We start from the raw sequence: 25,596 nt of genomic DNA on the forward strand, positions 1-25,596 counted from the left end.
GTTTTAAAGGAAATGTTCCTGGGAGTTAACATTAGATCAGATCACAGGTCAGTCTGTGTGTGTATCTGGAGCAATGATTAAGTTGGCAAATAGATTTTTTGAAATAGAAAGTTTTTTACCTTGGGTTTATTATATTAGCCTTGGTTAATGCATTATCAGGATACTTGAAGGACTGGTAAAAAAAAAAGTTGGAATTGATCCACTATGCTGAGGACAGAGGGAGCACCAAAATTGAGACTTTAGATCACAGGTCAGTCTATGTATCTGGAGCAATGATTAAGGTGTTGAATAGATTTTTTGAAGTAGAAAGTTTTTTACGTTGGGTTTATTATATGTTAAAGATACCAAGAAATTTTATACTTGGTATCTTTAACATAGATTATTTTTGAGGGTTAGTAAGAGTCCAGGTTGATACAGCAGAATTTTGTATGAGGATCAGCATGGATGTTAAGAAGAGGTTGTATTTTAGCAGTTTACTTGCATATTTCACCAAGGTGATAAATGTATTAGATAAGAGCAATGCATATGCACTTATTACATATTGGATTTTGCAAAGGCCTATAAAAATGTCATATGACAAGCTGATATTTAAATTGGGGAAAATGAGATTAGATAATAGTGTAGTGAGTTTCATAGGAGATTGAATATCTGATAGGTATCAGCAAATTAAAAGAAAAGTAATAGGCCCAGAAGAGGAAAGCAACTAATGGTGTACCAGAGAGGTCCATTATAGTGTTATTATTGTTTAGCTTATATATTAATGATATTGAAGGGGATTTAAATGAGGATATGCAAAATGGGGGGATGCAAATTGATATTGCAAATCTCTAGGAAGACTTGAATAGATTTTGGGCCACTGAGTGGTGAGTTGAACAGTTCACTTTTGAGTCTCGTTTTAAAGGATGGAAGACAGGGATGAATGGGATATGGGTCATGTGTATTCAAATTTTGGGGAAATATTTAAAGAGTTAGAGGAGCTAAGGTGCTGGCATGGATCTGAAATTTAGGAAACACATTATGAAAATGATGAAGACAACTCAATGTATTATTAGCAATAATGAAAGCATTGATATGAAAAAAATAAAGCAGTTATAGTTTCATTGTTCAAGCCTTGATTGAAATATACACTCCTTGGAAAGATGTCAGTGAACACCCCTACATGGGCAAGGTGCATCATACCATGTAACGAGTTACATGTTTGTAGCTGGTATAAAGGAATATGATGCTCCCAAGTCAGTGCAGCTATATCCAGATGAAATGGCTGTAAACAGGATATGGAGTTAGAAAGAGGCATTGTAATAGTAAGTGCCATGTTACAGGACTATCTGTTTAGCAAATGGTTGACAAATTGGGCCATCCTAGGTCAACAATCAGGGATACCATACTGAGATGGAAGTACAGTGAGTCAACTGCAAATGCTACCTGCAGTAAATGACCCGCCACACTCACTGAATGTGACCGTAGGGTGCTGCTACAAAGGATAACATATAAAACTGCCAATGTCAATTCTGGGAATTGACTGTAAACAAATCTGCACAAAAACATTCAGAACCAAGGCTCATAACATGGGTTTTCGTGGTAGGACTGCAATATTCAAGTCCCACATTACCTGAACCAACATGCAAAAGTCATCTTCAGTAGTGCAAAGAGTGTGTGTACAGTGGGATGTGGAATCTTGGGAAACTGTGTTATGGTGCGACGGATTGTGCTACACATTCTACCAAGCAGATGGACTGTTGTTAATGTTAGGATGTTATTAATGAGTTGTAAGGAGGATTTTTTATTTTTTTCAAATGGGCTAGAATGACTACACACATGCACGTGTGTGTGTGTATCTTGGAAGTACAAGTTTTTAACAAGCTTGCACTTTTAAATGTTTTTTGATAAATTAACTAAAAGTAAGTTATTTTGCTTGCTTAAAGTATCAAGATCCTTTATCAATATACCATATAAATTACATTACAGATATTCCTGAGGACTTAAGGCTAGGTGCCATGCAAGCAGCTATATTTTTGATGCCTGATGAAAACAGAGAGGTACTGCAGAGTCTGCTTGCTTTTTTACAAGAGGTGTGCCAGCATGCTGGGGAAAATCAGGTATATATATATATAAAATAAAAAAAAAATCCCTAAGATTTTGAACTACTTCTTCTTGTTGTATTCAAGTTATAATATTTTTATAAAAAAAAATTACTCAGCCTCCAGGGCAGAGTGAATTTTGTCTTTGGAAAGTGGAAAATTAGAACAGTGTACAAACCTTAGAACAAAGTTTCCACTTTCCAAAGACATACTGGTGAGTATCAGGATCCTCTCTACTTCTACACTAGTGGCCAAAATTGTGGAAAACTTTTGGAAAAAGCGTATTTTTGAGATTTGATGGCTCATAACCACTTTTTTTGTGTAATACCATAAAATTATATATCAATGGAAAGATAATTTAATCAGGAATGTAATGCAATAAAGATTGCTCAATTATCTGTATTCTGTGAAAAGTTATAGCCAAATAACCAGAAAAAAGAAGCACAACTTGCTTAGGTTGATATGAATAACTTTCCTTCATTTGAATGTAGTCAATGAGTATGAGTGTTTAGAGAGCCAATCAGGTGTCATCTTGTTTTGGCAATGAGCCAATAAGGTCACAGTAGGATTCAGCTATTGATGTCATGTATTGGAGCTGAGAGGAGGACACTTGTCAGTGTGTTATGCGATTGCTATCAAATTGGTTCGAGTTTTTTTGTGTTCTTTCATTTAGTGAGCTTGTAAAACGTAATAAAATTAAAGAAATGGCACAAAGAGTTGATTGGTCACCCAGAAAGCGATGTAAAATAGTACTATTAAGTAAACAAGGCTACAGTTATGAAGAAATTAGAAGAAAAATTGGTGGAAACTTAACCAAAGGTGGTATTTCAAAATTTTTGAAGAAGTATAAGGAGACTCATTTTTATATAACGAAACCTGTGGTGAATTCATCACTAAAAATACACGTACTAACCACAGTAATGACTATTTAATTCATAAATATTTCATCCCAAGTATCTTGGGACATCATCAGTACAGTAGTTCAAACAATACTAGGAATAACATACAGTTAGGGCGAATGATTATAATGGAATCTCAATATGTGCAGTAACATGTTATAGAAGTAAATTAAATATAACTGAAAAAAAAAATTATATATATATGATTATTTTACACAATTTTGTATGACAATTTCCTATACTTTAGGAATAGTAAGAACATCGTTGCCGTTTAAATTTAGTCTGTGTAGTAGGGCTTCATCACTTTCTTTATATAAACATTCATATTTATATAAAGATCTGTGTAAAAGTTTCGACTTCTCCCAATGGATCCTATGGTTTGGATTTTCAACTCCATGTTGGGAGAGACCAGATTTCTGCGGTTAGAAAAGACGAATGTGGTCTTGATGTTCCGAGATGCGTTTCTGAACAGACCTACCTGTCTGACCAAAGTAAGACAATTTGCAGGAGCATGGGATCTCATAAACGCCAGGTAACATCAGCGGTGAGAGTTTGTCCTTAGGAGAAGGTAACAAGTTATAGATTTGGTTGATAGGTTTGTAAGTAGTGGAAAAATTGTAATTCTTCATAATTTTTGAAAGACATTCGGAGATGCCTTTGACGTAAGGTATGAGAATCCTATGGACTTCTTCTTGTCTGCATTGATGTGTGGGTAGGTGGCTGATGATTTTTTGAGTTGTGTTAAGATTATATCCATTTAGTATGGCTGTATTTTTGATTATTTCTAGTTCTTGGTTTAGAGAATGTTCAGAGGAGCAGAATTTGTGTGCTCTGGAAACTAGTGATTTAATGATGCCAAATTTCTGAGATGGATGATGAGCAGAAGAATTGTGAATGTAGCGACCTGAAAATGTAGGCTTGCGATAGACAGATGTGGCAATGGAACTGTCTTCTTTTCTTTGAATGTGTAAATCCAGAAAGGAGATACCCTGTGGAGATTCCTTTTCTAGCGTAAAGTTGATACGAGGATGAAGAAGGTTTATTTTATCTAGAAACAGTTGTAATTCTTGTTCGGGATGATCCCAGACTGCAAATACATCGTTGACATATCGTAACCAAATTTTTGGTTTGGGTTCAAAAGTGAATATTTTTTCTTCAAGGTGTTCTAGAAACAGGTTTGCTAAGTTTGGTGATAAAGGAGATCCCATTGCTGTTCCTTCTTCTTGTTTGAAAGTTTGACCTTTACAGGTGAAGTAACCGGATGTAATAACAAATTTGAATAATTCAACTATATCAGAAGGAAATTTTTGAGTTAATAATTCTACTGTTTCTTTGTGGGGAATGCTCGTGAAGAGGGAGACAATGTTGAAGCTAATTAACAAATCAGTTTTAACAGTTGAATGTCTTTTATTTTTGCATGAAACTCTGTGGAATTTTTTATTGAAGAGGCTGAGTGGCATATATGAGGACAGAGAAGGTTAGATAAGAATCTTGATAACTTGTAAGTTGGACTGCTAATAGAATCTACGATGGGTCTGAGAGGAACATTAATTTTATGAAGCTTAGGTAAGCCATAAATTCTGGGAGGTCTAGCATAGTATGTCTTGAGTTTTTTAATTGTTTCTTCATCTAAGGAGGAGGTTTCATCAAGCAACTTGTTTAATTTCCTGAGTTGACGTTTTGTAGGATCATAATCCAGTAATCCAGTTTGGCATAAGTATTACGATCTCGTAGTAATAAATTCATTTTCGGTCATATAAATTAGTATCAAGAACCACAGTGGTATTCCCTTTGTCAGCTCTGGTAATGATTATATTTTTATTCCATTTTAAGGATGTAAGAGCTTTTAATTCTGATGGTGGGATATTTAAGTCCGAAGGTTTGGCATCGTAGATTACTTTTGCTACCTCGAAACGAAGTCTGTCGGCTTCAGTACTGGAAAGATGGCAGATTTCTCTCTATGTTATGTATGAAATCTAGATATGGGAAACATTTCAGTGAAATCGCAAATTCATGACCTCTTGCTAGAATATTTAATTCATCTGTTGTTAGTGGACAGTTAGATAAAGTGACTACCATTTTTTCGTTGGTAATTTGTTAGTGATCTTTTTTTGATTGATTTAGCAGATTAAGGTATTTATTATGAAGATTATTATTGCTTTTATCAAAAGCTTTTTTCCCTGAATTCTTTGTGACAATAATAATCAACTGTAGCAGATCGTGATTTAACGTATTTGATAAGTTTCTAGTTACGTAATTTTTAAATTATTTGTTGCCAGTTCATGCTTAAAAACTCGTAACTAAATATTTACAAATTAAATAATCATTACTGTGGTTAGTACATGTGTTTTTAGATAAGGAGACTCAGTCAAAACCAGACTGGGAAAGGCAGGAAAAGGTGCACAACAGCAAGTTATGATAGAAGAATTGAGAGACTGTGCCTACGTGACAGAAGAAAATCATCTGGGTGTATACAAGATGAAATGGCGCAATACTGAAGTTGAGTGCAAGGACTGCTTGGTGCAGACTGCAGGAATTTGTCTAAATGCTAGAATTCCAGGAAAAAAGCCATTTTTTATCTCTCAAACAAAGGTTTAAAAGATTAAACTGGGCTAAAACCCATGTTAACTGGACAGCAGAACAATGGGACAGTGTTATTTGGAGTGATAAGACCAAAATCTCCCTATTTGGTAGTGATGGCATAAAATACGTAAGGAGAAGAATCAGAGAAGATTTGCATCCTGATTGCATTACACCTACTGTGAAATACCCACTTAGTGTTATGATCTGGGGTTGTATGACATCAAAAGGGGAGAATTTGCATGATTAATAGGAATATAAATGCCCCAAAATACATAAATGAAATACTTGAGCCCAAACTGAAGGCTTCTGCATGTGATCTTTTCCAAGATAATGAAGCATTTATATTTCAACAGGATTCAGCTCCATGTCATGTTGCTGCTGTGTGCAAAAAATGGTTTCAAGATAATCATATTCCACTGCTGGAATGGCCTGGGAAGAGCCCAGACCTTAACCCAATCGAAAATCTATAGAGCTGACTTAAGAAACTTGTTAGTCAGAAGCAACCCACCAATAAAAGTAATAATTCAATCTTGGTTTCACATTATAACAGCTGCAGAACTAAAAAACTTGGTTCACTCCATGGGAAGGAGTTGTAAGGCCATAATTAACGCTAAAGGTTACCCAACTAAGTATTAACTCACATTGTGAGAATTTTTGTATATCTCATTTTTTCTATGTGTTTCACTTTCTTCTTTATAACTGCTGTTCTAATAAAAAATCCTTCATAAAAGTTATTGCATTACATTCTTGATTAAATTATCTTTCCATTGATATATAATTTTATGGCATTACACCAAAAAAAGTGGTGTTGTTATTATTATTTTATTATTATTCAGCCTCCAAGGAGTCAAAAGACTCATCGAGGGAGGTCCTTCCTAAGATATAAAGTCTGTCAAGACTCATCGAGGGGAGGCCCCCCCCTTTCACAAATCCATGTTGATTCTCACAGATAACATTACTCTCATCTGCCCAATGCTGTATATGGTCCCTCACTACTTTCTCCAAGATCTTAACTACTGATGACACACAGACTGGCCTATAATTAGACACTTCCAGTCTGTTACCACCTTTATGCAATGGCACTATCTTACCTTCCTTCCTTCCATTCCCTGGGCACCTTTGCCAAAGCCAGACTTTCATTGAAAAGCCACGTTAAAGGTACTGTCAATTCCCTAGCACATTCTCTCAAAACTCGTGGCGAAATACCATCCAGTCCCACAGCTTTACTGACATCCAGAGTACTCAGTATCTGAAACACACTCTCCTCCTGTACCTCCAGACCTCGAACCAGTCCTATCCCTCTAGCATTAAAACGGACTCCTCTAGGATGAAATACTCCAATAAAGTGGTCATTGAACAATTCCACTATGTTCTCTGCATCAGTCACTCTATTCCCATTTTTATCCCACAATATTTCTTCCACAGTCATTTCTCCTCCTACTGGCCACATAGCTAAAAAATTCCCTAGGATTTTCTTTGGATCATAGGGCCAATCTCCTCTCATATTCCAGTTTCACTTTCCTTACCACACTAGTCACTCTTCTGGCCTGTGTCTTATATTCCTCATGCATCTCTTCACCTGTCTCCTTATATCTCTTCCATAGCCTCTTTTTCGCATGCAATTCCTATTTAATATTGTTTGTCATCCACTTTACTCCAAATTGCATCCTCTTCTTCACTCGTGGTATACAACTTACCATTGCTGATAACAAATATTCTTTCACAATTTCCCACACACTGGTGATATCCCGGCCTTCCAATTCCTCCCTCCATGAAACTTCCCGAAGTTGATGTCTAAGACTATTATAATCACCTGCCTTATAATTTCACATAAGTTCCTGTATCTTTGATACTCCTGCATGTCTATTCATTTTTCAAGTCAACACCATATGGTCACTCTCTCCAACTGGTGGGAGAGACGTCAACTCAGGTATTATCAACTCTTCTGATGCTATAACCAAATCCAAAACTTTTGAACCTCTTGTTCCCTCTGTTACATGTTACCTAAGACATTTGTCCCTCAAGAATTCTAGAAATTCCAATCCCCTATTGCTACATGCATCTTCCTCTCTCCAATTTATACTACTGAAGTTAAAATCTCCCATAACAATCATTCTTCTTGCACTTGCCAAACTTAGCTGTCTAAACATCTCCTGGTCCCCATCCTCTGTGCTCCTGGGTCTGTAGCAACACCCAACTAAATATCCTGTCTTGCCTACCTCTACGCACCCCACCACCACGCTTTCCTCTCCTATCCTGACGAAAAATGCTCTACCCAGCGACTTCTATTCCTGTTGTTATATCCCCTTCTGTCAACCACATCTCAGTGATCGCAATAATTTTTGGCCAAGCTGATGCTATCTGCGCCACCAATTCCTCTCCCTTATTCCGGATACTCCTGGCATTAGTATAAAGCATATAAATGCCATTGTTTCTATACCCAGCATCATCCCTTCTAGACTCCACTGGGCTCAGTGTTACCTGACATCGTATCCATTCCCACAAGAGGCCACCCCTGCTATCATCCTCCCTGGGACACACTGACTCGTTCAGAACAGCAATCTCTCCAGATGCCTACGTCCTTCCTCATTCAAATGTAAACGGTCTCTCGCATACAACTCCTCTCTTTCCTCAAACGCACTCCAAGCATCCACATATACCAGTCCTCTCTTGTCACACATTCTCGCTATTATGCCATTCAATATCACCGCTCTTCTGCTCAGCTCATCATTATCATACCTAGGCAACACGCACACTATTTTTCCTCTCTCTGTCTTCTTCCATACAGTCTCAAGCAAAAATCTCATATCTCTCGCTGCCCGACTTACATTACCACTCAAGTCATTCGTTCCTACCATCACAATCATCTCATCCACCCTTTCACCTCTCTTAATTGCCATAGCCACCCTTTCTATTGTTCCTCCTGGCAAACACTCCTCACGCATCCTATCTTGAACACCACAGATCATTGAGTCGCCATACATTATATCCCTTACCATTCCCTCGCTCCTATTGTTTCCATTCTCTCCTCTTCTTTCATTCCCATACCTCTCTTCTACTGTTTCCATTCTCTCTTCTTCTAGCACTCCCATACATCTCTCTCATTCCCTCTCTCCTACTGTTTCCATTTTCTCTACTTCTAGCACTTCCATATCCCTCTCTCATTCTGTGTCTCCTACTACTGTTTCCATCCGCTCATCTTCTAGCATTCCCATACCTCTCTTTCATTCCATCTCTCCTACCATTTCCATTCTCTCCTCTTCTAGCACTTCCAGCTAGAAGTCTGCTAGCATTCCCATACCTCTCTCTCATTCCCTCTCTTCTACTGTTTCCATTCCCTCCTCTTCTAGCACCCCCATACCTCTCACTCATACTCCCTAAATTCTCTCTCTCTCCTACTCTGATTTGCCTTGCATTTATCTCGTCCATTCTCCTAATCTTATCTTTCATACTTCTGCTCTCATTCACAAGACATTCCACCTCCTCTTTCAACTCATCTGTCTCCCTCTGCAGGTCAGTCACTCTTAATCTAAATTCACTCTCCCAAACAAAACCATCTCCTAAACTTCCACAGTCACTCACACCTTCCACACTATGAACTATTATTTTCTCATTCTCTCCTATCATACTACTTGTCTTCCTACATTCATTCCCCGTTCCTTGAGCAACAAAGTCGGATATCGATATATCTAATGTACTTACGTTCTCCATTACGCACATACGCTCTCCACTCTCTTTAACAAGCCACATATGTAATTCCCGAGATGCATACATGCCGCAAGTACCGCATGCCACAAAGTCCCTTATGATATTGCTAATAATTGAGTTCTTAAATGGCGGAGGACTTGGCGTTACGCCACTTGCGACTGCTGCTGAATCCACCATCATTCTTTACTGCTGAGTAGCATAATCTTTAATAATTATTCAATTAATAAATAAGAGGAAAAAAAAGTACAAACATCAGAACATTTAAGTACTAAATATAATTAAATAAAATGGAATGTAACTAAATACAGTAACTTAGCTTCGTTTTGTCTTCCACCGTTACGCGTTCGATTCCGACGGTACCAAAATATATTATATCGCGACAGCAACTAACTTCCAAAAAACAACCAGTGAAGTACACTTGTATTCAGAGAAACAATTTAGCACTCAAAAACCTAGAAAAACAGGGGAAAAAGCAGACTATTCACCGATTAAAAATCACTTTGAGCCATTAAACCTCAAAAATACACTTTTTCCAAAAGGTTTACACAATTGTAGCCACTAGTGTATACTGTCAGTATGGGACCTAGTATTTCAGATAGACAAAATGGGGACTTTGATAATTCTAGCTTGAGCTGGCAAAACATCATTGTGTATTTAATTAATTTACTTAGTAAATTATTTACTGTATTTTCATCCCAGTTCCATGTAGTTTTCATTCTATTATATATTTGCAACAGCTATGGAAATTGAAATATGGAAATGCATACTCTTCTTGTTTTAGATCCCTTCTACTCTTGTACCTTGAACCATTGTGAGGGCAGCATTATTAACATAACAAAGTCAGTAAGACTTATTTCTTGTGTGTTCACATTCCACATGCAGTTATCCAACATAGTCCATGTTATCCTGAACAGAAATCCAGAAATTTGCTCTTGACTCCAAATTTTCCCCAAACACTCTGATATCTGGTATTCATTTCCTACTCTGTTTAGAAGAACCATTCTTCCTTTTCTTTTTCAGCTGTCTCTTCTTTAATGACTCTAAAAATTCTCTACTACTTCTATAGCAGAATCTTCTGTGAAGGGACCACAGGCACAAATAAATCTCATTGTTCAATTTCCCTATATCAATTTACTTGAAATTCATGCCATTTATTATTATTCAGCAGTATCTCACATTTCCATCTTTGTCTCAGTAGCACCAATTATGCCAATACTGACTACCCTAAACTTATTTTTTACTGTTTGCTTTGATTACCTGATGAAAACAATAGGAGTTTTATTAAATATGAGCCACATCCCCCCCCAACTGACATGGCATTTCATCATTTTTGTTTGTGATTTAAATTAATACAGAATAAATTTAAGGAGAAAATAAGGTTTTTGATAGTCATTTGCACAAGTGGATCATACACTGACTACTTTTGCATACTAAAGTCTAGTTGCTAGTTCATGGTGGAAAAGTGAACAAGGATTATAAATTAACACCCAAATGTCCATATGGATGAAGTATATCAATCACTTTAAACTTTCTATTCATGTTATTTCAATGAAATATCATGGTTTTGCAATTTTAGTGGGTACTTTGCATCCATGGCAACCTTGATGTGTGTGTGTGTGTGTGTGTGCATACACACAAACAAAGGCTGGTTTAGTAGTTAAAGCATATCTCATATAAATGGACAGAATGATAACAATCACAATGAGGGTCAAGTGATGTGTAGCAGTATTATCTGTTTTCCCATGATTGTTTTGTAGTGATTGTTGGAAAAGTTGAAATTAAGTATGTTAAGGGAACTTATTGACTTCTAGACACCATTTAAGATAAGTCCCTGGTTTCTGTTAAGGGAGCCATGTGAGTGAATAGCAATAGGAATTTCTCAATACAATGTTAACAAAAGTTGTCTTCTAGATAAAGCATGGTGGCTGTATTCCAATTAATGGTATGACTTGTGGTAGACAAATGATATGAAAACTCAATTTTTTTTTTTTTTTTTTTTGTATATTATGAACAGGGAATTCTGTAAACATCTGAAAATCTACAGAAGTTACATCATTTAGAGATATAAGGAGACTTTGGATGTGATTATAAGCAACTCTGACATGATTTTTTGGGTGGAGCAGTGATCTTGATACGTTCCCAGTGTATGACAAAAATAAGCTCTGATAAATTGAGTGAGAAAAAACTGAAGTTCTTCTTGAAGTTCTTCTATTAGTTCATCTTTTATAATAGGAACAACATTTTTTTTAGAGTGTGAACTATACTTATATTCTGGGAAGGATGATAAAGAGGCAAAGCAGGAAGATAGCATACAGTAAATTTTTGGTAAGAATCTGGTGATAAGAATCAAACACCTTCCTGGTGTTTGAGATTAGACATCAAGCACATCATTCCTTTATTCTTTAATTCTAGCATGAACTGCATACTTTTGTACAGAATGAATTAAGGGAAATAAAAGAAAACTATATAAATTGGAGACATCATGTTTCTAAACTATAAATATGTCATCAGCATATCTCCATCAGCTGGCAAGTTTAAGGGGAATGATAATTGGTTGTCCTTTAGCCAGGCCAAAAACTATTTGTTCTATTTGAAAATACTGGAGGCAGGCAGTGCTTGAATAATTTTGTGACATCTGATGAGGAGTTTTTAATGAACTCCAATACTTCCTCTAAGTACATTGGTATAAAGAGAAAGTGCATCAAAGCTTGAAAGGATGTCAGATGACAAAATAGAAATATCAGTTTCTGGACAAAATTTTCAAAGTTCTCTCCTTAGTTTGCAAAAGTAGTTGGTTTATGATACATTTATGTAAATATTAGCAGCTATTAGAAACCCTCCCTTTTCCCATACTATTTTGTATTTGCAAAATCATTAACAAAAACAGAATACAATTTGTAATTATTAAATTAATGTAGCAAAAAAAATGTAAAAAGGAAGATAATTTAATAAATCAATGAATTTCATTGATTTATTACAATAGTGTTGTGTGCTTCTTCAGAATGATACAATAAACAAATAAAGAAGTATTAACAAACAGACAAAATAGCTTAAGTTCTTGACCTTTACAAAAAATCTCCATGATGTTAAGATCACCTAAATCAGTGCTTCCCAAAATTCTGGATGTCAGGGCCCCCTTTGCAAAAATTAAAATATTTCACGGCCCCCCCTTGAAAATTAATCATAATAGAGAGATATATTATTATAATATTTATTGTATTTATATTCAATACAAAACATACACAGCGAATATTGCAAAAATCAAATGCATATATTACATTTTATGTCTCTTACCGTTTGGTTCTGAAGACGATGCGGGCTGTTCTTTTAAAATATGAAATACTGTCCTTTTTTTTTTTGAGTCTGTTTCTGATTCTTTTGATTGTTCGCGGGAATTTTTTTTATTTTTATCAGCCACATATCCATCTCAGGGTTAAATTTTTTAACGTAGAATAGATATCACCACTTACCGATACTGGCACACCACAGACTGAATAACATGAAATTAGTGAATATTACCTGAATAAGGGAATCCCTGGACCAGGAACATTTTTCTCTTTTGTGACTTTTCTCCCTTTAAGGTAATTAAGCCTAACGCGAAACAGACAGCAAAGGCAGGTTATTAAAACGTGCATATGATTGGTGCAGTATTAACAAAAGATCGTGTAACCGAAAGATAAAAGCATAGCTGACAATTGAGTTGAAATGCTAACTCTCTTCCACCGAATTCCATATGTGAAACTGCCATAGCATTCATTATATACATATATTACTTAGTTTTAATACTTTTACGAATTTTAACACATTCGGTTGAATTTTATTGCTGCCTTGGGAAATCGAACTCGCACACATCGAATTAATAACAATAGTTTTTAGTTAGATACTGTGTTTGCCCATGCAATATATAGTTTTGTTTCAGTCTATTAGTTTCTGTATGAGGGGACATGTGATTCATTAGTGTGTTTTTATCCCAGTTGTCTCTAATTGCACTATTTATTGAGAAATATATTACACAGACTCCTCATACCTTATTCACTGGCATAATAAAAGTACTTGCTTTTATTGCCTCTGTAGTATACTGGCTGTTAGGGAGGGTGTGTTGTTTACCACTGCAAACGAGTTACTATCCCCCCACTTGAACTTGTTTAAGCTTTTTTTCATGTGTAAAGTATATGCAAAACTTTTATTGGTAACAGAAAACTAGCTCAGATGACAGTGATAATATAAAACGAGTTTTGATATGTATACAAAGTCAAGTCAATATCAACAGTTCCTGATTATGAATGCGTGGTGAAAGGGACAGGAAGATTTGGAGCTTCCCTGGAGAGCATCCGAAGTAAATACAATTAACCACTGCTTTGAAATGAAATATATGAATAAGCAATATTTACTAATATTCATTAAGTGCTGAAATACGCAGGAAGCAAAGTTTGTGAACCAACACCAATGTGTGAATTTTTCCATTAAAATATAAAAAATAACAAAAAAGAAATAATAAATAATAAAAGTTAAATACGTTTTTTTTTTAAAATAAAAAAAATCTACTTAGTCTTAAAACATTTAAATTTGTTTTCATTATTTCACGGCCCCCTCAACAAAACCTATGGCCCTCAAGGGGGCTGCAGCCCACAGTTTGGGAAGCACTGACCTAAACAACCACATCAACCTATGAAGAAATCAGGAGTTTATAAGATATGTTTTGCAACTGCAGTGTTTGTTACATTGAACAGATGGGATGTTCTGGAGAAAGAGCATGTCAAAGATGTTGATAAAACATGAGCACATAAATCTGCATTTGGCCTTTCACACCAACAAAAATCATCAAGTCAATTTGCAAATCGTAAAAACACCACACATAGAATTTAATACTTATGTATGCAGATTTAAAGATACTAATGAGATGATACAATGTCTGACCCAGTGTAATAAAAACCAAGGCTTGATATTAAATGATCTCTAGATAGTATACAAAAGAGACCTACATATCGATGAATTAGGCTACAAGACAAAATATGTTATATCCTGTGACAATGACTGATGCCCATTCCTGAATTCAACATCTGTTGCGTGTTGAATGAATTAAAAAAAAAATGAGAGTTTGTTGTTTAAAAATCTTCATGTTAATACTCTTTACATTTGTGTTTTATTGAATCAATCCGAAGAGGTGCACAATATTGTTGTAAGAAATTAGTCACTGATTTATTAAATTACCTTTTTCACATGGCTTTTAGCCAGTATTAATTTAATAATTATGAATACTACAAGCTATGAGAATATAAACTTCGGAATACAATTTGGTTATTTAATTAGTTGAAAGTTTATTTTTCACTTTGTTAGACTATAATAAATTTAGTTTAATCCTTTATCCAAGTGTGAGCAAACAAAGTTTGCACCTGAAAGTATCTTCAGGACTGGGGTAAGGTAGTACAACACCGGGCAACTCATTGCAAAGATGGAGCAAGCTAACATCACTCCTATCTCAGTATATCCCAAAATGCACAACATATCTTCTTGCGGATATATATAATATTATGCATTAAGGGGAGGACCACTACCCAGACTAGTTTTGACTTTTATCGAGGTCTCTTCAGTGGGAGTCAGGCCCAAGTGGAGATACCAGGCAGAAGCATTAGCAAAGTCATAAACGGTGTGCCACCTTTTTATTAAATTACTCTGGATTTAGAGAAAGATGTTGAAAGTTTATTTTTCACTTGGTTAGACTATAATAAATTTAGTTTAATCCTTTATCCAAGTGTGAGCAAACAAAGTTTGCACCTGGCTCTTATTGAAGGGATCAGGCCCAGACATGGAGATACCAGGCAGAAGCAATGGCAGGTCATCTTTACCTATAGTATACTCCACCTTTGCAACGAGTTTCCCGGTGTTGTACTACCTTACCCCAGTCCTAAAGATACTTTCAGGTGCAAACTTTGTTTGCTCACACTTGGATAAAGGATTAAACTAAATTTATTATAGTCTAACCAAGTGAAAAATAAACTTTCAACATCTTTCTCTAAATCCAGAGTAATTTAATAAAAAGGTGGCACACTGTTTGGCAACTCCTATAGGTAGAGATGACCTTGCTAATGCTTCTGCCTGGTATCTCCACTTGGGCCTGGCTCCCACCAAAGAGACCTCAATAAAGGTCGAAACTAGTCTGGGTAATGCATAACAGTATACATATCCGTCCCTTAATGCATAACAGTATACATATCTGCAAGGAGATGTGTTTTGCATTATGGGAAATACTGAGATAGGATTGATCTTAGCTTGCTCCACCTTTGGAATGAGTTTCCCAGTGTTGTACTACCTTACCCCAGTCCTGAAGATACTTTCAGGCGCAAACTTTGGATAATGGATAATGTATTAAACTAAATTTGTTATTTAATTGGCATTCCGTTCCTTCACTGTCAGGTAGACATCATCACAGGGGTATGCTAATGATAGGCCACGTAGGTTCTCTGTTTTTTCATACAGGCTATGTATGTCGAAGTCTCCTTTCAGTTGTCTAGTTTTGATCGTTCAGCAATCCCACATAAGTCCTATATTATTATTATGGGCATCTCCATGCTGTTCAAAGGCATGCTGCAAGGGTCCACCTGAACCCTTATCCACAATATGCTACTCCTTAAACTTATTAACTGACAAAGTATTCACATCTGTCCCTATAATCACAGCCCACTCATTATTCTCCTGGTTGTGAAAATACTTCACAAATAAATGCTGTTTGTTTACACTTGGATAAAGTATTAAAAAAAATGAATTAAATAACACCTAAAACATTACATTAAAGATACCAAGCAATTTTATAAACTTGGTTTTAATCCTTTTTTTCCAAGTAAGCAAACAAGCAAGTAATTCAAGTTTGTCCTGAAGTATTTTCAGGTCCGAAGTAACTCATAGTAAAGGTGGAGTAAGCTCTGATCACTTTCCTTAGTATCTCCCATAATGCAAAGCGCAACATCTACATCTTTCTCTCATCCTGAGATTTTTATTTGATAAGGTCAAAGCACCTTGTGAAGACTTGTATAGGTAAAATTTATAAGTTCTGCATTACTTCAACCTTGGCATCTCAGGGTCTGACTCCCACTGATGAGACCTCAATTAAGGTCGAAACCAGTCTGGGTAGTGGCCCTTCCCTTAATACATAGCATGATACATGTCTGCAAGGAGATGTCCTTTGCATTATGGGAGATACCTAAGGAAAGTGATCAGAGCTTACTCCACCTTTACCATGAGTTGCCTCTGACCTGAAAATACTTCAGGCGCAAACTTGACTTACTTGCTTGTTTGTTTGTTTGTTTACTTGGGAAAAAAAGGATTAAAACCAAGTTTATAAAATTGCTTGGTATCTTTAATGTATAGTATACCTAAGGTAAAAAACTTTTAACAGCTAAAACAATTAAAATCTCTGAACAAAAAAATTCACTTATTTTAAGAAAGCTTTTTTTCTTTTGACACGTCATTTTTCCTAATTAAAGGAATCAAAATTATATAAATGTTTGAATAGATTAAATGTACCAAGATAGGCATCCTTGATAACTCTTTTCAATACCACTCACTTTTTTTTGGAATACCTGCTTCAGTTCCCTAAGTCATAATGAGATGCATCTAATTTAAACACATTGACAGAATGTTGGGACTTTTTTCTTCCCCTGCAAATTAGAGTTTCTTGGTTTGTCGAAGTCTTCCTGTAAGTCTTGCTACCACTGAAAACTGGCAAATTTGTTTCTTGTGATTATCTTCAGACATATTTATACATAGTGTTTTGCCTTAATGCATGATAAAAGGAAATTAAAAGATAGTATACTTACTAAAATCTATTATGCACTATAAGTACATTACATTTGACATGCAATTTGGCAAAAAGGATGATATGACAGACATGCAATGCACTAAACTCTACAATTTCCCTATTTTGGGTAAGGGGTTAAGAAGAATATAATTTCTTGTCAAGTGTAATTTGCATTTTCATAACCAACACACCAGAATCCTGATGTTACCATAGTCATTCATCTCTGGATCCTCTTCAAGTTTCCACACCACATTGGAAGCTAGGTGACCAAATCTGACTACTTCATTATTCAGTGGCCAAAACTACCTCCTCATCTCTTGCCACTGTATATGATGACCTTTGTTTGTAAACACACCTGAATTCAAATCACAAATGTGGAACTTTATAGGGGGTTTTTCAAGTTAAAGTCAGCCTTATATGGAGTTTTTTTCTCCCAGAAACTTGGGTTTTGCAATCCAAGACGACACACATAATTCAGAGATATAACACACTGGCCAGCTTTAATTGCTGTAATCCCAAGTAACAGCAGCAGTAGTAATGTTTGAGCTCCAAATTGCACACCTTCCATTTATTAACATTAAAATTGAAGTCTCACTCATGTATTCATGTGAAAAGTCTATTTAAATTTTTCTGAAGGGAGTTAACATCATTACTCCTTTTAACTCTCTCAAACTTTGCATCATCACCAGATAGCTGAAGATCCCTGTCGATCTATTATACATGAAATATCAACAAATAAGTTAAACTGTAGGGAAGACCTAAGAACAGAACAGTGATTATATGGTTATACTGCTTTACCATTCCTTTTGAGAATACAGTTTCCCATACACAACTTGCTAGCATCATTCAGAATTTATCTTCTGTCCTGACTCTTCTATAATCCTTTTGCCCACCTCAACTTTCATATCAAGTTATCATGTGGCTTTGTGCTCTCCAAAAATATCACCACATACGAGTGTGTCTTATCCAACATGTTCATTACCTTCTAAAATACGAGTAGATTGCTAAAGCAAGAACTTCTCTCACATAAATTATTCTGTAACCAGATAACTTTTCCTTCTGTGACCATCACAGAGAATCCCGTATCCATCAACCCAATCCTGTATTCTGTTCCTAACCAGATCTCAATACTTTAATTATAATTGTAAATTACAGACGTACAGACTTGTCTGTACATCTATTCCCACCCTTATATTTTCCTCAATCAACCATGTTTCACTTATGTCAGTTATCTTTGGGTACACTGACTCAATGCCACAAACTCTATTCCCTCATTTCACATGTACCATGCATTAGTGTACAAAATCTTTGGGCTCCACCAGTTATTTATTTACTAAATGCTTTTTTTTTTGTCCAACTTTTGATGTCATTTTATTTGTCCTTCATTATAATGTTATAATGAATGACAGATAATTCCTGGGAATGTAATCCATATTTATAATTTTATTTCCATGAGAAATAAGCTTTTAATAATTCTGTTTTAAATGAAAATTTTTAATAATGTGATTTTTACATTATTCCAGGATGTGGTATATATGTGAATTTCTAATAAAAAAATAAATCTTATTTCTCATATCCTGCTGAAATTTCTCAATTTCAGATGACTGCTACAAATCTGGCTGTATGTTTTGCACCTTCCCTATTCCATCTCACGACACCTCGTAGTGCTAGTGCTAGTCCCCGTCGCCGCAAGACAGTTGGGGTGCCTGATCAGAGAGAGTTAAATGAAAACAGAGCTGCATATGAATGCCTCACGAGTATGATTTTGGAATACAAGCAGTTGTTTTCCGTAAGTAACAATCCATAATTTAGATATAGAGATATATAGTGATTTGAGGCCATTCTCATTAAAATGCACTTTACTTTACTGATGCCTTTAAGTCAGATCAAGGTGATTTTTTTTTTTTTTATGTAAACTATACTAATAAAGAGTTTTCTTCTAGGTGGTGGATTTTTCCCCCCCATGGCTACTCTTGCATACTGTATATTTTATATTTATTTTCCATTTGCTTAAAAAGCTCATCCTCTATTATGCTTTTGTCACCATCCTAGTAAGTGATATAACTACATGTTTTCTTTATAAGGAAATTTATTAGTAATCGGAATTCAATTACACTTTCACCTCTTTCACCAAGCCAGTGTTTGGCTTCTCTAAGGACAATGAAAAGTTATACTCAGATTTTTGTTTAATGAAATAAAACACAACACACATAAGAATAACAGTTAATTAACTTTTATATGATATTATGTGCAATTAAGCCAATATTTGCCTTGGTCACCATGGCATTTTCATAGGCATGAAAAAAAAAAAAAAGAAGAACATACACTTGCATGTAGACAACTGATAGCAAGCAAACATAGACTGAGTACAAAATGGCAGGGAGATAACAATTAGTTACTGTTATCCCCAGAAATCTCTTTCTTACAATAAACCAAGACATAAGTAGTAATTGATGTTTAAACATTCACACCAAGTTAGCAACCTCACAAAAAGTTAAAGGAATACAAAAAAAAAAAATCATACTTATAAGAAGTCAAAGTAATCAATTTATAAAAGTTGTAGAGAACTACAGTTTAAAATCCAAACAGTTCAGAACATAATTACAGTACAAAAGCCTTGAGAGTATGCATGTCAATTACCATTCAGTATGCTTCTTGTATATATTAGAATAATCCAGTGTAATCAAGTATACTTTATAGTAGTTTCTAACTGCTAAAAACAATGTATTATTCAGTATCATATCATCTTATATGTTTAGAATGGAGAATGAGTAATTTTTTTTTTTCCATTTTTTGAAGCAGCAGCCAATTCACAATGTTTCAAATATGATGGTCTTATCATGAATGTTGTTGTTGTTGTTATTATTATTATTACTACTACTACTACTGTACAACCTCTCCATGGAATCAACACACTCATCACGAGGTCTTACTTGATGAGCAACATGTTTATCGCATTGAACCTTAAGCTCATTCACTATCTCAGCATTAGCAGCATATTCAGGTAATGCATTCTACTATTCTCCATCTAAAAAAAACTATTCCTTATTCTGCTCTCCACTGTGCCTTTTCACCTTTGAGGAATAGTCTATTGTTCATCCTCCCCACTCACCTTCCACTCTTTTTATAATCTCCTCTAAATGTACAAACAATTTAAATACTTGGGGATCATATAACAAAGGGGAGAAATTGTGAAAGAGTTATAAGAGAAAGACTGTAGGCAGATTTTGCAAAATAGAAAGCAAGTAATTTTTTTAAAAAAAAAAAATCCATCCCTATGATCCTGAGCATAAACTTATAAGACTGTGATATGATAGACTCAGTTTTATATAAAGCAGAAATATGGATGACCTTAAAAGAAAGAAATAACAGCAGCTAGAAAGGATGAAGATGCTAAAGTGGATATTAAGAGTTACAAAAAAGTGGATATTAAGAGTTTCATTAACAGGAAAGCATTTAAGAGTAAGACCAAAAAAGATCTCCTAATCCAACTATCATACATATTCTAGCCCATCTAAGACAGCTTTTCTTGATTTTTTTTCTTCCCCCCCCCAATTGTTTCTGTGTTTTCTTTCTTGTGCTTAAACGACCTTAAATATCCTCATATCATATCTGAAATGAGGATATTTGAGCTCATTTAAGTGTAAGAAAAAAAAAAAAAGGTTAGAACATGTATGCAGGATGGATAAGGAGCAAATATTTGATATAATGGTAACAGGAAAGCATTTAAAAGTAAGGCTAAAGTTAATTAAGAGTTACAAAGCTAAGTAAAACAATGTCAAAGATATTTAAATTGAGGAAGATAATCTGAGCAGCAGAGACCCAAAGATGGACTAGGAATAATCTGCTAGAAAGAAGAGGAATTAGCCCTCTCTCTCTTTTTTTTCCCCTCCTGATTTTCTAATAACATTTCTCTAGGTTTGGGATTCATTTTCTGTTCTGCTGTTGTGTACATCTCCAACAAAGAAGGAAAAAAAAATATCCTTTTCAGTCTATATCAATTTTTCACAACAGTCAATGAATTCCTTTATCCTTGGTTTGCTTCTTTTTTCCATCTCTTTTGAAAGTATGCATTCCTTTCGAGTTTCTATTCCTGACAGGATGTTGTCTATGGCAGTCATATTTCACTATTGTCAGTTACTGTTCATTCATGATCATTTTTTTTTTTCATCCTACTTATTACCTTGACATGATGCATTTACTTTCTCACTTTTAAAAGGAAACCTATCAAGATATATCTCTCATATGACAGAAATGCAACCTGTTCTCTCTAGCACACAGGTGTGCTTTCTATGTGCATATGCACTGCTCGCATTCATCATCATCAAATTCCTGCCATGTACCCTCAAGGGGTGTACAGGATATGACAGTACTACATGAAAAATTTACATCATTACTAACTTCCTATCTACAATTTTCCTCCAAATCAGTCTGTTACTTGTCAAGACTCCAACATTATCAGATCTTATATTTCTATCGTCTAAGGCACTTTGTACCGTATCAATCCACCTATATCTTGGTCTTCCTCTGGGTCGTTTTCCTGCCAACCTGGCAGAGAACACTTGTTTTGCTAATCTTTCCTCTCCCATTCTATTTAAGTGACCATACCACCTGAGATTAGCTCTGCTAACGCATTCCTGGATGCTGACAATGTCAAGTTCTTTCCTAATATCCTCATTTTTAATATGATATTGCCACTGATGCCATCTGTTCACACCTCTAATCTTTCTCAGGACTCTCATATCTGTGGTCTCTAGTCTTTGGTCAAGTGTTTTACTTCTGACCCAGCTCTCAGATCCATAAGTTAAAACTGGTTTGAACACTGTCTTGTATACAGCTAATTTAGTGTTTTGACTAATTTCTCTCTTATTCCATATGAATTTATTCAATTGACTTCCCACCATACCAGCTTTGCTGATTCTGTTGTCTATTTCTATATTTAATTTACCATCTTCAGTAAAAATCGTGCCTAAGTAGCTGAAATGTTTTACTTGTTCCACAGGTTCTCCATTCACAACACAGTTGACATTTTCAATGATTCTGCCAATTTTCATTGTCTTTGTCTTTTTATTGCTGACCTTCATACCATATTTATTACAACAGCTATTCAATTTAGTCAGAGAATCTTGCAGACTTGTAGCGGATTTATTTAGAAGTATAACATCATCCGCATAAAGCAAAGAGCCGACATTAACATCTCCAATTTTGATATCAGGTTTAATACCACTTTCCTTCATAATGTGATCCATATAGATAATGAATAACAGAGGGGGGGTAATGTACATCCTTGTCTCACACCAGATTTAACATTAAACCATCTTCCTGTACTTCCTTCAATTCTAACTGCTGACTTACAACTCAAATAAAGACTAAGTATTGCTTGATATAATGCTCCATTGACACCATATAACTGCAGCGTATTGAATAGCTTCTCTCTTGGCACCTTGCCATATGCCTTTTCCAAATCGACAAAACTTAAATACAGATCTTTGTTATATTCCCATGCTTTCTCAACTATTTGTCGTAAAGTGAAGATCTGATCCTGACAGCCTCTACTTGGCCTGAATCCAGCTTATTCTTCACCAAGCTTTTCTTCCACAATTCTTCTCAACTGTTTCTCAAGTATACTTGCACAGATCTTGCCAGGAACACTCAGTAGAGAAATACCTCTGTAATTCTCACATTCAGTTTTATTTCCCTTTTTATATATGGGTACTATGAGAGCTCTGCTCCAATCATCGGGAATTCGTCCCTCAGTCCAGGCTTTCTGAACTATGCAGTGCAGCCACTGTGAGACTTTTATACCACCATACTTCAGCATTTCTGGTCGAATATCATCTATTCCTGCTGCCTTTCCACATTTCAAGCCTTTGATGGCTTTTTCTACTTCAAGTATGGATATGTATTCCTGACTGCATGCCTGGTCAGTGTTTTTTATCACTGTGCTGTCATCACTGCTTGTTTCATTTAGCAGTTTTTCAAAGTAATTACTCCATACTTCAAGGATATCTTTTTCTCCTGTTTTCATGTCACCTTTATCATCTCTAACTCCTTTTACAGCACTCTTTCCTCCATTCCTAAGCTTCTTCAACAACCTCCAGAATATTTTGCCACCTTCTTGATATTTATTTTCTATATTCTTGCCAAAGTCCTCCCATGACTTTTGTTTAGCTAGTTTTACACACTGTTTAGCTTTCTTACATTTGTCTCTGTATTCTGTAAGAGTAAAAGCTGACTTATTTGCCAGGAACTTTTGATATGCTTTCTTCTTTTCCTTCACTGCCTCTTTAACTTCCTGTGTCCACCAGGGAGTTCTGATTTTTTTATCCTTGCATACAACCTCACCACATACCTCTCTGGCAGAATCAATCAATGTTTTCTTCAGAGTTTGCCACTGAATCTCCAAGGTTTGATTCCTGTTCTCAAACTCTTTCATTTTCTTTTCAATAATCTTTCTGTATTTTAGTCTACAGTTCACATCTGAGAGCTGCTCAACTTTTATTCACTTTAAAACTTTCTTACATGTTATTCTTTTCAATATGAAATTCAATTTCATTCTTGTTATCATATTATCCATCAATGTGCATTGAATTTGCTAGTGCTGTACCTGTGCAACATTACTGTCCTACTCCTTTCACTTTTCAGATGCTTCATCATCTCTCTCTCTCTCTCTCTCTGAACTCTCATGCCTTATTCATCATAGGTTTAAGTACTTGTCTCTTGTCTTCTCACAGTGAAAGCAATATTTTCCATTATCTTGCCTGAATATCATGAATCTCCATACATCATTCTTTACCTAGCAAACCAATGTTAGTCTTTCACTTTTTCTCTCTCTCTAATTCTCATTCATTATGTCTGCAATATGTTTGCTAGCTTGTTTGGCCAAGCAGATATTGTATCTGCTTACAATTAAGAATGTGGGGGTTTGATTCTCATCATGGGTATGGATGTTTATCAGTGACTTTAGGTGGTAGATGAATTTTATCATTCAGTGGGAAACCTGCCCTGCTTAGTGGAAGCTTGAAGTAGACTGAAAAGTTCCCTTTTTTGTGTCTAGAGTAGGATTTCCAGATTACATAATCCTTTGATTATGTACCCACAGTATTAATACTGAAAAAGATAACACCAAATTATGGCATGACTTGCCTCTGAGTTAATTTAGGTTATTTCTTCCCCTTTTCTCATTGTTAATACATATAGTGAGGGGAAAAAATTAAGAGATGTTTAAAAACATGAAAGTTTAAAATATGTAAACAATGATCATATTCTATAGGTATCAGAAGAACAACTGTCACACTGCCATTTATCCTACTTAGAGGAATGTGAACCAGCTACTTTGGAAGAAATTTCCACTATGATGACCAACAGGGGACACTGTGGTTGGAAGGTGTACATCGAAAGTTGTATTCAAGGTTTACTGAAGGTATGTTGTAATTATAATCACTGATGTTTATTACTAACTATGACTTTTTTTCATGTAACAAAATACATCACAAAAACTAAAGATGATTTTGATATTGCAAATTATAACATACCTTTGCTAAAAATATATAGGCAATCTGACTTAGGCAATCTGACAATCATTCTTAGGTATGATATTTCACATTACAACATGTCAGGCATGATATTTTATGTCATGTCAAACCAGATTTATGATGAAAGTGGCATTGAGGTCAAGCCAAGTGAGTTTATTTTCTGCAGCATTGGGAGAACCTCACTTTGGGGCTTAACGAAGTAAAAAAGCATGAGGATAGAATTAAAAATGCTATTTGATTCTTCTGGTATTTCATCATAGAGACATCTTTAGGAAGTACAATGCAATACAAAACTTGTCACATATACACACACAAAGGCAGGCAACTTAAAATTAAGTTCAATGCATGGATGATAGATTAGAGTCCTAACTAGGTAGGATGACCTCTGTGGATCTTGAAAGTTTATTTTTCACTTGGTTAGACTATAATAAATTTAGTTTAATCCTTTATCCAAGTGTAAGCAAACAAAGTTTGCACCTGAAGGTATCTTCATATATTATTATAGTCTAACCCTATTTTAACTTTAACTTTATTATTATATCTAAACTTATTATAGTCTAACCAAGTGAAAAATAAACTTTCAACATCTTTCTCTAAATCCAGAGTAATTTAATAAAAAGCTGGCACACCCTTTGGCAACTCCTATAGGTAGAGATGACCTTGCTAATGCTTCTGCCTAGTATCTCCACTTGGGCCTGGCTCCCACTGAAGAGATCTCAATAAAAGTCAAAACTACTCTGGGTGGTGGTCCTTCCCTTAATGCATAACATTATACATATCTGCAAGGAGATGTGTTTTGCATTATGGGAGATACTGAGATAGGAGTGATGTTAGCTTGCTCCACCTTTGCAACGAGTTGCCCGGCCTGAAGATACTTTCAGGTGCAAACTTTTTTTGCTCACACTTGGATAAAGGATTAAACTAATTTATTATACTCTGTGGATCTTGTTGGAGGCACTGGTTGTAAACTGGGAACAAAGTATTCTGATGATGGCTCA

General features: G+C 35.4%; 1 protein-coding gene across 1 annotated transcript in view; it reads left to right on the forward strand.

Moving 5' to 3' along the window:
• Positions 1-25,596, forward strand: part of LOC150104184 (rho GTPase-activating protein 7-like) — a 372,722-nt gene that overhangs the window by 293,530 nt on the left and 53,596 nt on the right. The window contains exons 14-16 of the mRNA XM_090397299.1: positions 1,966-2,096; positions 18,664-18,852; positions 24,337-24,486. Of these exons, the coding sequence (XP_090253425.1) occupies positions 1,966-2,096; positions 18,664-18,852; positions 24,337-24,486 (470 nt within the window). The remainder of the gene's footprint in view (positions 1-1,965; positions 2,097-18,663; positions 18,853-24,336; positions 24,487-25,596) is intronic.

The sequence above is a fragment of the Typopeltis vanoorti genome, chromosome 8 (assembly GCF_054136105.1).
Source record: "Typopeltis vanoorti isolate ZY-2024b chromosome 8, IOZ_Tvanoo_1.0, whole genome shotgun sequence".
Classification (NCBI taxonomy): domain Eukaryota; kingdom Metazoa; phylum Arthropoda; class Arachnida; order Uropygi; family Thelyphonidae; genus Typopeltis; species Typopeltis vanoorti.